Raw genomic sequence first — 16,522 nt, forward strand, 5'->3', positions numbered from 1 at the left:
ATGTTTTGATGTTTTTAAATATAGATGTGGTACTAATTTGTGTAGCACCATAGCCATGTGGTGCTATAAGATAAAATCAACAAAAAGTTAAACATTCCGTTTTTGTTTTTATTATACGTAGATAGTTAATTTTTTTTTTTTTTGTCCATTTAATCCAACATTTTGTAAAAATGAATCCATATAGTCCTTTTCTCAAAATTTGTTAGCAAATGACACAGTTTTTTTTTTTTTTTTAAATTAAAAATTTTAGTGGAAACATTCATAAGATATGTGATTTAATTGATTTACCTTTTTTTTATTATCCGACCACATTAGATTGGCAACAAATCCAAGTCAAAGTATTGCCAAAAGGAATCCCAATTTCCATTCATCAGGCAAAAATACAAAGTATATCACAATGAGAGCCAATGGATTCAACCATCTGAGGCCAAGTTTGGGGACACAATTGACAGTCCAGGCTTGCAAAAGGGGCTCATCCATAGAAAATAATCCATGGCAACAAAGTATATCACGATGAGAGCCAATGGATTCAACCATTTGAGGCCTAGTTTGGGGACACAATTGAAAGTCCAGGCTTGCAAAAGGGGCCCATCCATCATTGTTGAACCCAAGGAGGTAAGGTTTGGTACAAAGGGGAGTAAATGGATTCAACCATTTGAGGCCAAGTTTGGGAATACAATGGACAGTCCAGGCTTGCAAAAGGGGCCCATCCATCATTGTTGAACCCAAGGAGGTAAGGTTTGGTACGAAGGGGAGTAAATGCTACTACAATTTATGGGCATTGTGATTGCATGGAAACACACATACATACCGACAGGATGAAGGCAAGTCTGCCACTGCCACGAGGTGCATGTCAAGTCCATTTTCACATTATTAAACCAATCACCCACTAAAGTGAACCTCCATCACCATTTATTATTTTCAACAACAACATTTGTCTCTATCGAAGTCATCCCACTTCTCATTCTACTTAACTTATCTTTCATTCTACAAATTAGGAAACTTCTATTTATGAATAAAATAATGAAGCCTTTTTTTCTTCTAATTGGTATGTTAATGGACGTGTTAAGAGCATATATTGATAAATCAATTTTAAAAACTTTTTAAGAAAAAAAAATAGTTGATTTTTTTTTTATTACTTTTTATATTTTTCATAAAAATAATATTGAAACTTTTTTTTTTGAAATAGTTCGTATATTAAAACTTTCTTGAAATAGATTATTAACAATATCTTAAAGTATTCGTTAACATGACCTTTTTTTTCTAAATACCAACTCTAGTAATAAAGTCTACACCTACAAATACCAATCAATAACTTATTATTAGAGAGGCTTTTGGTCTTAGATCAAATAAGTAGGGTTCAAGGGAAGAATAAACTCTAATTTTGGCATAAAAAGAGAGTCATTTAACTCAGCAAGGAATGGATTGAAAACCTATAAGGGACTTCATATGATTTGGCAACGCTCAATTTATCAACATCTCATCTTCCAAAATCCCAAAAAGCTTAATAAGCCTATAGCAAGTAACATATGAAAATTCCATAATAAAACCCCACAACATGCATCACTTGGCCTATCCTCTCCCCCTCTATATCTCAATTACTCATGGATTCTTCTTGGAAGTCCTATATTTGTTGTTGGGATATGAAAGGAAGTTGTCTTTGAGAAAATCTCAAACCTGGTAGATTTTAGCAAATTATCTGATAATTGTTTAGTTTGCAAGAGTTGGGGTCTAGGCTATTTACAACTAAGAAAAAGATATTTAATGTTCAATCTTTACTTTTCACTAGTTGCAAATCCACGCGTTGCGCGGGATAATTTTTTTAGGGTGATCTCATTAAATATATTATTGTTGTTGTTGTTGTTGTTTTAGTTATTAACAATTGATTTTTCATTATGTTTTAAGTTAATAAAAACCTTACATATACCCTTTTTTTTGGACAAAACTTATGTACAACACTTTAAGTACTGTTCTTTAGGTTCTCCTCTTAAAATTCAGTCATGTGACTACTTAACTAAAAAATATACTTTCATTTCATGAGAAAAAAGCCAGCCAAATTTTAAAAAACATTTACATATACTTTTTTTAAATGTAAATCTTTACATATAATTTAAGTAAACTCTATTTATTCCACTTTTTTAGATGTGTAAAATCATAGACTACTACTCCATAATAATAGTAGCTAATTAGTTTAATCATTTTTTTTTTTGTGATCTTATTTGTAAGTAACATTTCTTAGTATTATCTTATATTTACTGGCTGATTATTTGCATAACAGAGGCATTAAATAAGATGTAGCATCGTTCATTAGATTTTTAAAAGTAATGATGTATGAGGATTATATATATATATATATATATATATATATATATAAAGTTAAATGAAATGTCAAAAAAGGGATTTTAAAATTTTCTAACTTTATTTCTTATGTAATTTCTTTTATCACAGGAGAACATCTCCCTTTTAGTTATGAATGGAAATATGGTTTCCATTATTAGAGTTTGATTAGATTTAAGTTTAAATGTAGTAATATGATTGTATTTCATTGTTGATTACTGATTTAATTTTTTAAGTGAATGTAACAATTGATTTTATTACACTGTAAAAATTTTAATGTTCTCCGTATGGTTATATCTTTTTTTCTTTTTTTTACTTCTCCTTATAGCCTCTTTGTTTTTCAATTAACAGTTACTAATTGACGTTTGATTTTTTTTCTTTATCTACTTTTTATTACTTTGTATTTTTTTTTTCTTTACCATAAACCTCTCTCTCTCTCTCTCTCTCTCTCTCTCTCTCTCTCTCTCTCTCTCTCTCTCTCCTCTCTCTCTCTCTCTCTCTCTCATGGTAACCTATTGTTTTCCAAAATTTGATGATGATTTTATTGCATTAAATATGCATTGTAGCGTTTTTTTTTTTTTCATTTAATTTTGCTACCCTTAAGTTAGTACATTCATAATTATTAGTTTCTTTATGTTATATTTGATTGATATCCTCATTATTATTATTTTTAATTTAGTGTTTTTTAATCGGCTTTTTTTTTGTATTATATTTTTCCTTTGATGTATTGGCTTTGAGAATGAGTGTGTCCATAGAATTACTCCACTTTATGAGGACAATTTTATTTACTGAATTTAAGTTAAATCTTAAATGTTTAATTTTTTTTAAATAAAAAGGAGTGAAAATATAAATAATTTAATGCTATGGAAGATGTGGTAAAATTTAAATGTTGAATAAAATAAGATGAGAAGAAAAAAAAGTAAAAATAGAAGATATAACAATAAACACCAAATTGTCTAAATCATGCTATGTAATATAATATTATTATATTCTTATATACTATCTTTAATTCTTTATAATGCTATAGGATAACATTTAACAATCAAAGAGAACAAAAAGAAAATTAAAACACAAAACTAAATCACATCAACCCAAAGTAGAGTTCTAAACAACACAAAAATTTATCAACCTAAAACAAAGATGTAAGAAAAATAAAAATAAAAATCCACCAAAAATTTGAGAGAGAAAGAGAGTGAAATAACATTTTTTTGTGAGGGAAAATTATATATAGAATGGAAGAGAGAATGAAAAATTTATACTATGATGATGAGAATAAAAAAGAAAAAAAATATAGGAAGATTAAGGGGAAGAGGAAGAGTGATATTAAAGTGGAAGGTAGTGGGGGAGATGAAAAAATAAAGGGAAGAAGAAAGGTTGGACAAAGTGTAAATGTAAAAAAAAAAAAAAAAAATACAATTTTTTTAGGAAATTTTTATTTACTCTAAATAAAATATTCTATGTTTAATTTTTAAAAATAAAAAATGAGAAAAAATATAAAAAGAATGGAATGGAAAGGAATAAAAAGAATAATTTTAGAATATTCTTCCCTTCTCTTGTTTGTGAGTTTTAATAGAGGGAATGGAAAGTTCATTCCTTTGTTTGGGAGTTTAAGTGAGAGAGAATGGAATGAGTAGGAGGGAACACTCATTCCTCTCTATTCTCTTAAAACTTCAAATTTTCATTCCCCTCGAAATTGGGAGGAATGGGAGGGAATGGAATTAGATTTAATGATTTTTTTGCTAAAACTCCCAAAATACCCCTATATATTCAATCCTTTATTTTAAAATAGGGGTCTAATAGTAATATTGTCATAAAATGATTCTATTCCATTCTCTCCATGTTGCTCCCAAATAGGATTACTTACATTCCATTCATTTTCATTCCTTTCCATTCCTTTATTTTAAATCATCCAATCAAGGTTACTTAATTCCATTCCATTCCATTCTTTTCCATTCCTTTCCCTTACTTAAATACATTCCATTCTTTTCCATTCCCTTATGACCATCTCATTCTATTTCATTCCCTTATAAACTCCCAAGCGGAGCCTTAATGATATGGAAGATATGATTGATTTTTTTTTTTTTTTTTTTTTTTTGAGAAGGAGATATGACTGAATTTAAATGTTAAATAATAGGATCAAAATCTTCTAGAATTGCTAAGGTAGTCTATCATATAGAATTTTTTACATCCTCACATTTCTTTTAAAATAAAAGACTAAGATTCTGCCATATCATCAATCTACTACCATAACCATTATTTAATGCTATAAAAAAATAAAAATTCAAATTTATTCACCTTACCAAAATTATGAGGAAAATATTAATGGAAGGAAATCACTACTGTGGACCAGATGGTTTTGCAAAAGAAAGCAAACATAGCCATTCTCCAAGTAATAAAAAAATTTCAACTAAACCCATACTATTTTTTTTTTAGGCGAAAAGCACATTTTAGTCCTTACAATTTCAGGCTATTCTCATTTTAGCCCTACATTTTATTTTTACCACTTTTAGTCCCTATCCTGAAAAACGCTTCCCGTTTTGATCCCTGCCGTTACATCAGAAATGGAAAAAACTGACGTGGCAAATGACAGAATAAATAATACTAAATTAATGTTCACGTGGCCTAAATTAATAATAAAAAATGCAACGTTAGCATTTAAATTAAAAAAATTAATTTATTAATTTTAACTAAATAAAAAAAATTAAAAACATAATTTAAAATTAAAAATAATAGAAATTGAGAGATCTAAGTATGTCTTGAACAAGAACAACAAGAACACAAACTCAGATCCAAGATCACAAACCCAGAAATTTAAAAAAAAAAAACCAAGAACACAATTGCAGATGCAAGAAAGAAAATCAGGTCATTTAGTGCAAAACCTCGCCACGTTAGCGAGCCTTCGGGTCGGGAATTGCAAGACTGTCGGGGATTGTTGGATCCGAACCCGGATCTTCGAGACAAACCAGAAGACCAAGTTCGACCCGGCCAGCACGGTCCGCAACTACCACTTCGATCTCCGAATGCCCTCTCTGTTTGAGAGTATCGTTGGTGAAATTATCGACGAGAACTCGAAGAGTCCTATCGTTCTCGGCTTGATCTCGGTGATGAGATCGACGGCTTGTGCTTCTGGCACGTCAGCTACGGCTCTAGGTGTTTTCAGAGTTTCGCCTTTTAAGTCTTCTTCGATTTTGTCTTCGGTTTCGAAGTGGGTGCTACCACCTTGTAACGACGAGCCTGAAACATCATCGGAGTCATCGACAACAATAACGACGATGAAGATGGCGACTACGGCGGAGTCGAAGTTTGATCAGAAGAGTGGTTGGTTGTCGAAGATTTTGAATTTATGTTCGGAGGATGCAAAGGCTGTGTTCACTGCTGTGACTGTGAGCATATTGTTCAAGTCATACTGGAAGAGTGGTTTTTTTTTTTTTTTAATTTCTGGGTTTGTGTTCTTGGATTTGAGTTTATATTCTTGTTGTTCTTATTCAAGACAGACTTAGATCTCAATTCTTATGATTTTTAGTTTTTAATTCTGTTTTTAATTTGTTTTATTTAGTTTAAATTAATAAATTAATTTTTTTTAATTTAAATGCTGACGTGGCATTTTTTATTATTAATTTAGGCCACGTGGATATTAATTTAATATTATTTATTCTGCCGTTTGCCACGTCAGCTTTTTTCGTTTTTGATGTAACGGCAGGGACCAAAACGGAAAGCGTTTTTCAGGATAGGGACTAAAAGCGATAAAAATAAAATGTAGGGACTAAAATGAGAATAGCCTGAAAATATAAGGACTAAAATGTACTTTTCGCCTTTTTTTTATTGAACAAATTTCATATCAAATCAATAAGAAAGCAAGCAAAACCAAAAGAAAAGAGTTTGATTAATGATCAAAGCCAGAAGAAACCAAAAAAGCACAAAAGGCCGGATTGAGTTTTAATCCAAATAATCTCGGGTGCTTATCTAATACTGGAAATTTTGAGGTGGGTTTTGGTTCTAAGAGGAGCAACGTTCTGGGCTTTTTATGTTCTAAATTTTCAAGTAGGTACTAATTTAATGCATAAATTTAACGGTTAGGCTTTTCTTTTCCCAATGGGAATTGCTTTCAAATGCTCAAAATTGTTCCTTCAACCTAAAGTAGAATATGACTATGTAGATTGGTCGTGGGACAGATGGGGGAGAAATTAAGTTAGCTTCGTCGTTTGTTTTTAGTTAAACGGCAAACGGTGAATAAGGTTGAGTTTTTTTTTTTTTTTTTTTTTTTTTTTTTTTTTAATTTTATTATTATTATTATTATTATTTTGGTGGATGGATGATATGGCAAAATCTTGACTTTTTATTTTAAAAGGAAGATAAGGATTTAAAAAACTCTATGTGGTATAGTATTCTAAGAACTCTAGAGGATCTTGATCTTGAATAACATAAGATGAGAAGAAAAAAGGCGAAACTATATTATTGGTCCTTGAAGTTTACCCTGTTTGCGTAATTAGTCCCTCAAGTTTGAAGCGAGCACAATTAGTCTCTTAAGTTTTAAAACTGAGTTGTATTGGTCATTTTACTAACTACTGTTAACGGTATTACTTATGTGGCTAATAAAACAATGACTTGGCATTTTTTTTTAATGATGTGGCATGTTTTTAATTAAAAAATTACGAACTAAATTTACATGTGAGAAAAAATATTCACCGGTGCCAATAACTGGGATAGTAATTAAGAAAGAGTCAAAAGGGCATCACAAAATTCATCTTGATAATTATTTTTCCACATAAAAATTCACCAATTCTACAATTCAATATTAAAATTTGACAAATGGGCGTTCATCAAAAACTAGCAGAGTAATAGAGAAAAGGCCAAATGGGCAAGGAGTACGGACCCATGTTGATCGTAGCCGACACCCATTTCCACGAACAAGAGATTCATGGGAGGGCAAGAGCCGCTGATGCTTGTGCTTGTGCTAGTGCTCGTGGTGGTACTTTGGTTGGCTTCCATGGTTGCCGATGTGGCTTTGGATTGAGGAGTTGGAGGAGGTTGGAGTCGGAGAGAGGATGGGTTTGTGAGATGGAGAAATGGGAAATTCTTATTATTCCATGGCTGTCGCGCGGATAGGGATTTGGTCTCCACCGGCGACGGCTAGGCTTGGGTTTTTCTTCACTCCCTCCCTTTCTCTCTTGTGGCTGTCAATCTCTCTCTTCCTTGTCTCTCTCTTCGTCGTGCCTTTGTTAAACAAATATCAGATTTGTTTTTAATCAGGTCAATATGATTTTAATTTCATCTAACGTGGAAACTTTTTTTTTTAATTTTTTAATTAAAAATATGCCACATCATTAAAAAAAATGTCAAATCATTGATTTGTTAGTCACATAAGTAACACCGTTAACAGCTTTCAGGTAAGGTTTTCAAATCCGGACCGTTCATTGAACCGTAAAAGGAAGAGGTTCAAGGTTTTTAAGGTCGAACCGAAATTGAACCGGGATCGAACCGTGATGATGTCATAATTAATTTAATAATTATTTAAATATAAATAAATATATTAAATTAGTATAAATAGAAAAATTAAATTAAATGATCCGATTAAATATAAAAATATATCTTTCAAATGTATTTTTTCATATCATAACTTTCACAGTTATGTTACAAAACCATGCTTAAGTTATTATGTAACTTAATATGTAACTTAAGTTATTATATCATAACTTTCAGTTAAGTTAGGATATTTTTTTCCTTTTAACCCATTATTATATCTTAGATATTTTTTCCTAATCAGCTCGAATCAAGTTGGTTCAACTCACTCAAAAGTTCTCATCATGCTTTTAGCAATTTCATATTTTGCAGGTGTAATGGAAATGCTTTTTGGGCTAAACAAAGAAACATTGGGCCTTGTGATTTAACTTGAAAGAAAACCAAAGTTGTTGTAATTGTTAGGTTCTTTGTGCCCAACATAAATAGCCCATTAGACATTAGTTGTGAATTGATGTAATGATACACCTGAAGCCTTCATTCTTCTTCGACAGTACACTAACTAGTACAGCACTCGGAGTCTCTTGTTTTGGTGGGCGGACAGACCAATAAAGCAAATAAATAGAAGTAAAGAGAATATAAAATGAAAGTGCTCAACTTCCAAGAATGCGTTAGCAACACCTCCTCCACGCAAAGTGCTTCAAAGTTGGCATTTTACAGTTCAAAACTTCACTTTACTTCTTTCTTTGAAAGTTTCAGATGCAATGCTTTCTATTCTTCTCTTCACTTGAGCATCCTCCGCCGTGTGCTTGTGACTTAAAAATATATCTTTCAAATGTATTTTTTCATATCATAACTTTCACAGTTATGTTACAAAACCATGCTTAAGTTATTATGTAACTTAATATGTAACTTAAGTTATTATATCATAACTTTCAGTTAAGTTAGGATATTTTTTTCCTTTTAACCCATTATTATATCTTAGATATTTTTTCCTAATCAGCTCGAATCAAGTTGGTTCAACTCACTCAAAAGTTCTCATCATGCTTTTAGCAATTTCATATTTTGCAGGTGTAATGGAAATGCTTTTTGGGCTAAACAAAGAAACATTGGGCCTTGTGATTTAACTTGAAAGAAAACCAAAGTTGTTGTAATTGTTAGGTTCTTTGTGCCCAACATAAATAGCCCATTAGACATTAGTTGTGAATTGATGTGATGATACACCTGAAGCCTTCATTCTTCTTCGACAGTACACTAACTAGTACAGCACTCGGAGTCTCTTGTTTTGGTGGGCGGACAGACCAATAAAGCAAATAAATAGAAGTAAAGAGAATATAAAATGAAAGTGCTCAACTTCCAAGAATGCGTTAGCAACACCTCCTCCACGCAAAGTGCTTCAAAGTTGGCATTTTACAGTTCAAAACTTCACTTTACTTCTTTCTTTGAAAGTTTCAGATGCAGTGCTTTCTATTCTTCTTTTCACTTGAGCATCCTCCGCCGTGTGCTTGTGAATTTCTGTTCTTTTCTTCCTTCTTCCCCCCCTTTATTTGGGTCAACAACTTCTTTCATTTTCTCTATCTCATGTTGCCCTCTCTTCTTTATCACTTGAGAAAAAAGATCCAAACTTTATGGAGAGACACGAAATGGAAGATCTGAGAGCGGAAAAAGAAAAATGTAAAGAGTAATAGAGAGACACGCAAGAAGAAGGAAGTTCAACAAATTTTTTTTAAATTTTTTTTATTGCTTTGATATAAACCGTGAAAACCGTGAATGGTTTTTAGACCCGGCCAGTTCAACCGCGGTTCGAACGATTTCATGCTTTTTATGTATAGAACGGTTTTTAGGGTTTAAAGAACCAGATTGATGAGAGGATTTATAGAACGGTTAACCCGGTCGGACCGTACGGTCTGGTCCAAGTCTGAAAACCATGCTTTCAGGGACCAATAATTTAGTTTTGCCAAGAAAAAAAATAAAAATAAAAGATATAACAACAAATACCAAGTTCTCTAAATCATGCTATGTAATATAATAATATGAGATGGGTTCAAGTTACACCTGATGTAACTCTTTAATATTACACATTTTTTAAACCATTGGATTTAAATAGATCTAAAGGTAAAAAAAAGACTCTTATTAATATTAATATACTAATTGATCTCATTTATTATCTCTTATTTAATACATTTCATACTTATTTCTAAACCCAAAAAAATTTATACGCTTGACTCTCTCTCTCTCTTTTCCTTTGCACATCTCTCTCTATATCTCCTCCATGGCTCTTCCACCTCCACAGCTAGGTCGCTGGCAACAACCAAAAAAAACAAGCCGCTGGACTTTGTTGAATAACATGACTATTGCTTTTAGTTGTTCTCTATCTCCATGTTTCTCTCTCTAGAACGCTTTCTCTTTCTCCTCCACTGCTCTTCCACCTCCACGAATAGGTTGCCATCAGCCAAAAAAAAACAAAAACAAAAACAAAAAAAACACAGCTGCCAGACACTGACATTAAATATTTTGGAAGAAATTAGTTTAAAATTCTAGTTTGAGCAATTATGTTTCCATCATTTTGTATTTGTGATATTTGTGAAATTTTTATAGAGACTGCACTTTTCGTTGTTGCAATTCAGTTGCAACTTTATAACCATCATAACAAATGTTATTGCTTACAAGACAATAGTGCAATTCTAGCGGATTCATTACAACAATGCAATCCTATTGATCAAGGTAACATACTAATTATCGAAGAATTCTTATCTTCCTTTCCTAGAAAATATTTAAGATAAACTGAAATTTTTTTTTTCAACTTGTGTATTTCATTGAAAGCCATCCTTGGAGGCATTAACACATTTTGGGCAGAATTGTTAACAGGCTTCCTCCAAAACATTTTCGTTATTAGTATACCCCAGATTACTCATTTTTATGAAAATAATCCATCTATTACATCTTCAAAACTTAAAAAAATAATATACAATCTTCATCTATATGCTCTGAAATCAACTTGATAAAACGTGGAGATAGAGAACAACTAAAAGCAATAGTTGTGTTATTCAACAAAGTCCGGCGGTTGTGGCTTTTTTTTTGGTTGCTGCCAGCAACTTGGCCATGGAGATGGAAGAGCCCTGGAGGAGATAGAGAGAGAAGAGACGTGTAGTGGAGAGAGAGAGTCAAACGTATAAATTTTTTTAGGTTTAGAAATAAGTATAGAATGTATTAAATAAGTTAGAATAAATGAGATCCATTAGAAAATTAGCATTAATAAGGGTTTATTTTTTATCATTGGATCTAATTAAATCCAATGATTTAAAAAATGTATAACTCTATTAGAGTTACACTAGGTGTAACTTGAACTCATCTCTAATAATATTATATTTTTATATACTATATTTAATTCTTTATAACACAATAGGATAACATTTAACAATTAAAAAAAATTAAAAAATTAAAAAAAAAAAAAAACCTAAAGAATTAAGGATAACATTCAACACAAAACTAAATCGCATTACCCAAAGTTGAGTTCTAAGGAACACAAATTTATAAACATAAATTAGAGATGCAAGAAAAAAAACCACCAAATAAATAAGAGAGAGAGAGAGAGAGAGAGAGAGAGAGAAATAACATTTTTTTTTTTTGTAAGGGAAAATTATGCATAGAATGGAAGAGATAGTGACAAATTTATAATAAGAGTTTGTGAATAAGAAGAGAGAAAAGAGGAAGAGTAATATCAATGTAGAGGGTAGTGGAGAGATGAAAATGTAAAGGAGAGAGAAGGTTGGAGAAAGTATAAATATAAAAAATAATAAAATAATAAAAAAAAGGCTAATGTTAAAAACAATTATAAGAAAATTGGAAAGAAAAAGGATAATGACAAGGATACAGATGTGGCTCAACTAGAGTGTAACAATAATAAATGCTACGCTTCAGCTTTTAAATATATATAGATTTATCCCCCCAACACAAGGGTGTGGCCAACCTAGGACTCAAGTATGTTCTCCAAATTTTTGTTCGGAAGTATCCAATGTGCCAAAGGCTATAACCTAGTATTTTGACATCTAATCACATTTATACTATACCCCAAAAAGACCGTCATAATCGCAAATGAAACTCTTATAGTAATTTATAAAACCTAAATCATCAAAATAAGATTTGTCTAAATGGGACTCATGTAGTAATTTATAAAACCTAAATCATCAACCTAAGATTTGTCTAAATGGGACTCAACATACACAACACGCACATCTCATTCAATCTAATATCCAATCAATCTAGGTTATCACAGAGACTGTTTGGAATTATTTAGAAAACCAACACTATAGGTAAGGTGTGACAATGTACTTGTGAGTACAATGAGAGTAATTTAATGGGAGTGAGATCTAACATGAGAGATTCTACTTTCTAGGGAAGAAAACATTTGCAATTGTTGGTCGACCAAACTGAAGGAGTCTTCAGTCTTCACTGATCTAGCACATGCGTCATGTTCAGATTTTTAGCTCACTAGAGACAAGAAAGGTTCAAAGTCTTGCATTAAGGATGAAACTTGAAAATCCGAGAAGAGTAGATAAGACTAATGTTTAGAAAGCTCTCCCATCATCACCCTCCTTCCAAAAATAGGGCAAAGATCTTGTTAGCACTTTCATGGATAGATAAGAAGACATTACAAACTTCATCCAAATGCTTATAGTAGACAACACCTTACCTGCATCTGAAACTTCACATATAAGCTACCTAAAAACCATAGCACACAGCACCGGTGGCTCATATACCATCGCCTTGAGAGAGTAGGGAGGAAAATTCAAATGTCGAATGTTTTTATGCACGGCATAATATTGGAGGTGGATTGGCTTTATTTTGGCCAACGGACATGAATGTTAATATACAGTCTTTTTCAAATTGGCACATTGATGCCATTATTGACCATGGAGTTGATGACACCTGGTGGTTTACGAATTTTTATGGAGATCCTGACACTGCCAACCAGGAAAACTCCTGGTCCCTGCTTAAGATGCTTAGCAGTCAGTTTCAACTCCCTTGGGTGTGTTTGGGTGATTTCAATGAAATTCTTTTGGCAAAGGAGAAACAAGGTTGGCTAGACAAACCGGAGTGTCAAATGCAAAGCTTCCATGATGCCCTAGATTTTTGTAGGTTGAAAGATCTTGGTTTTAATAGATTTCAGTTTACATGGAGCAATAAACGATCTGGAGAGCAGAATGTGTGGATTAGTCTTGATAGACGTGTGGCTATTATAGAGTGGATTTTGCGCTTCCCTACCTCTCGTATCCATCATTTGGATGCTTTCCACTCTAACCATAAACCCATTCTTTTGTGTTCGGATTCTGAGCTCAAATGATTCTATAGAAAAGGGCAACCCTTCCGGTTTGAAGCAATGTGGTTGAAGGATAATTCTTGTGATAAGGTAATTAGGGAGGCTTAGGGAGTAAATCAATTTGATGGTTCGGCTTGGAGCTTTAATAAGAAACTCTACACTTGCCAGGATAACTTGAGAACATGGAACCGGAACACCTTTGGATATGTTCGAATTTCTCTCTAAAAGAAGTTGGCAGAATTGAAAGTAGTTAAGGAGACAGGTGGTTATCAACACAATCCCATCTAGATTCAAACCCTAAGAGATGAGATTCAAAAATTAAAGTCAAGGGAAGAGTGTATGTGGAAGCAAAGGTCCCGTAATGCATGGTTGAAAGAAGGGGATAGAATTACTAAATATTTTCACAACCAAGCAAGCCAAAGGAATCGCCGAAATCTCATTTTAGGTTTAGAGGATGAAGCAAGTGCATGGGTTGAGGATGAAACTTTTATTGGGGGGGAAGGTGCTAGAGAAGTATTTTGCTACAATTTTCACATCATCAAACCCATTAGGTTTTGAGGAGATTCTTGAGGGGGTTCATTGATCTAAAGTGGAGGTGGGTGAGACAGATATGGGAGCTGAATTCCAAGCTTTGGAGGTGTATCAAGCTCTTAAACAAATGGCCCCTCTCACGGCCTCAAGTCCTAATGATATGTCTCCTATCTTCTATAAATCCTTTTGTCACATTGTGGGTGAAGAATTTATTGTTGTTGTCCTCAAGGCATTAAATACAAGTATCATCCCAGAAGCTATTAATATCACCTTTATTTCTCTCATCCCTAAAATTAAAAACCTAAAGAAAGCTTATGATTTTCGGCCTATAAGCCTTTGTAATGTCATTTATAAACTTGTTGCTAAAGTTGTGGCTAACTACTTGAAAAAGTTTTTGGTGAAATTAGTGCCTAATTCTCAAAGTGCTTTTTTGTCAAGGTAGCTTATCAGTAATAACATCCTTATGGATTTTGAAACTCCACACTACCTTAAAAGAAAGACAACAAGGAAGTTTAGGTGCATGGCACTCAAGCTGGATATGAGTAAAGCCTATGATCTAGTGGAGTGGGAATTCTTGAAGAAAATTATGAACCATCTGGGTGTTGATGAGAGATTGGTCAAAATTATTATGTCTTGCTTGAGTTCTGTCTCCTATTCTGTGCTCCTGAATGGACAACCGGTAGGAAATATTAAACCTTTAAGAGGTTTACGCCAAGGTGATCCTCTATCCTCGTATTTGTTCCTACTATGTGCTCTAGGGTTGCAAAGCTTAATTCAAAAGGATGAGGTGAATGAGGAAATTAAAGGTGTTTTTATATGTAGGAATAGGCCTCAAGTATCCCATTTATTTTTTGCAAATGACAGTGTACTCTTTTGTAGAGCTACAAAAGCAGAGTGCCAAAGAATTTTGAATATTTAGGCTATGTATGAGAAAGGCTCAAGTCAAAAAATTAATAGGGATTAGACAAATATCTTTTTTAGCTCCAACACTCAAGATTACCTCTAGGTTCGCATCTAGTCATTACTGGGTGTTCCTTTTATTCACCAATATGAGAAATATTTGGGTTTGCCAGCATTAGTGGGCCAAGCTAAGAAGCAAAGCTTTATTTACCTTAAAGGGTGAGTGTGGAAGAAACTACAAGGTTGGAAGGAAAAGCTGCTCTCACAGGCAAGAAGGGAAGTGCTCATAAAGTCAGTTATTCAAGCTATTCCTGCCTATACTATGAGTTGTTTTAAACTTCCGAAGGGATTGATTAAAGAGTTGGAGGTTTTGATCCGTAAATTTTGGTGGGGCTACAATGGAGATAGTAGAGAAGGTGCACTAAGTCAGTTGGAAGAAATTATGTGAAGCTAAAGAAGTGGGTGGTATGGGGTTTAAGGAAATTGAATATTTTAATAAGGCATTGTTGGCCAAGCAAGTGTGGAGATTAATAAACAATTTGGACTCTTTATGCCATAGAGTTTTCAAAGCTCGTTTCTTTCTGAATTGTTCCATTTTGGATGCTAAGGACTCACCTACGGGTTCATATGCCTGGAAAAGTATTGTTAGTGCAAGAGATGTGATCTGAATGGGTATGGTTTGGGGATTGGTAATGGCAAGAATGCTCGGATCAAGGAAGACAAGTGGCTGCCTGTGAATAACAATCACACTATCATTTCTACTCTAGCTTCAATACCAGTGGAGACTAAGGTACAAGTTCTAATGAACCTAGAGTTAGGAGTTTGGAAGCCGGACTTGATCGACCAACTGTTCCTACCCCATGAAGCCTCTGCAATCCTCAGCATCCCCCTCAATCGCCACTGCCCACCTGACAAAATTATCTGGGCTCATTCTTCACCTGGTTCATTCACCACCTGCAGTGCATATGAACTCCTTATTGCCTGCGAAGGGGTCGGCCAGGCTGGTAGCTCTAATGCAGATCCTCAGAATAAATTTTGGAAGGGAGTTTGGAGCTTACAGGTGCCTCACAAGATTAAGCACTTTATTTGGCGAGCTTGTAATGATGCCCTGCCAACAATGAATAATCTGTTTCGCAGACAGGTTTTATCATCAGATAGGTGTGAGCTTTGCCAACTCTACCCGCAGGATCCATTGCAGGCTTTATGGTCTTGCAAAGAAGTGGAGACTGCATGGAATTCCCTCAATTGCTTGCAGCAGCCGAGCCATCCCCAACCCCCAGCGCCAGAATTTTTGCGACTTACTAGCTTGTTTTTTGTAGGTGCAGGATGATTATCGAAAAGAAGTTTTTGCTATCTCGGCTTGGATGCTTTGGAATAGTAGAAATGCATCAAACTTTGGCCGCCCAATGCACCCTATTGCTAATATCGCTTCAATGGCTGGGAATTTGCTGCAGGAGTTTCTGATAGCACAAGAACACGACCAAGTGAAATCTCAACCTCCCATCTCGCATTAGCGGCATCCTCCAGAGGTGAATATGTACAAAATTAATTTTGATGCTGCTGTGTTCAGATCCACTAACTCGGCTGGAGTAGGAGTTGTTGTCCGAAATTGGATTTGGAGGGGTGAATTGTCTGTCTGCCCCCATACCGCTAGCTCATTCTGTTGCTAAGGCTTTGGCATGCCGGAGAGCTGTGGAGTGTGCTACTGAACTCAGGCTGCAAAGAGTCATTTTTGAAGGAGATTCAACTATAGTCATCAATGCTATAATTCAAGTACTTCTGGATTCTCTACCTACGGAAACGTTGTTGAAGATATTCGTTGTCAAGCCATGCTTTTTCAGTCTTGCATGTTCAACCATGTTAATCGGTCTTGTAATTGTGTTGCTGACGCTTTAGCAAGAAAAGCCAAAAGCGAGCATGGGTCCCAGGTGTGGCTAGTTAATCCGCCTGAGGATATTTCCTCTCTATTGTTGTTTG

General features: G+C 33.8%; 1 protein-coding gene across 1 annotated transcript; it reads left to right on the forward strand.

The window, feature by feature from the left end:
• Positions 1-5,139: 5,139 nt before the first annotated feature.
• On the forward strand, positions 5,140-8,225 carry LOC115951624 (probable thylakoidal processing peptidase 2, chloroplastic). Its single transcript, XM_031068793.1, has 2 exons — positions 5,140-5,754; positions 8,170-8,225. The coding sequence occupies exons 1-2, from the start codon at positions 5,181-5,183 to the stop codon at positions 8,223-8,225; spliced, it is 630 nt and encodes a 209-aa protein (XP_030924653.1). The 5' UTR covers positions 5,140-5,180.
• The last annotated feature ends 8,297 nt before the right edge of the window (positions 8,226-16,522 follow it).

This window comes from Quercus lobata, chromosome 7 (assembly GCF_001633185.2).
Source record: "Quercus lobata isolate SW786 chromosome 7, ValleyOak3.0 Primary Assembly, whole genome shotgun sequence".
NCBI lineage: Eukaryota > Viridiplantae > Streptophyta > Magnoliopsida > Fagales > Fagaceae > Quercus > Quercus lobata.

What these genes read in the sequence shown, in the direction of transcription:
- LOC115951624 (XM_031068793.1), top strand. Translation starts at nt 5,181, where the DNA reads ATGCAAGAAAGAAAATCAGGTCATTTAGTGCAAAACCTCGCCACGTTA. An exon ending in CAAGTCATACTGGAAGAGTG is followed by an intron (nt 5,755 to 8,169) that starts GTTTTTTTTTTT and finishes CATATTTTGCAG; the next exon opens with GTGTAATGGAAATGCTTTTT.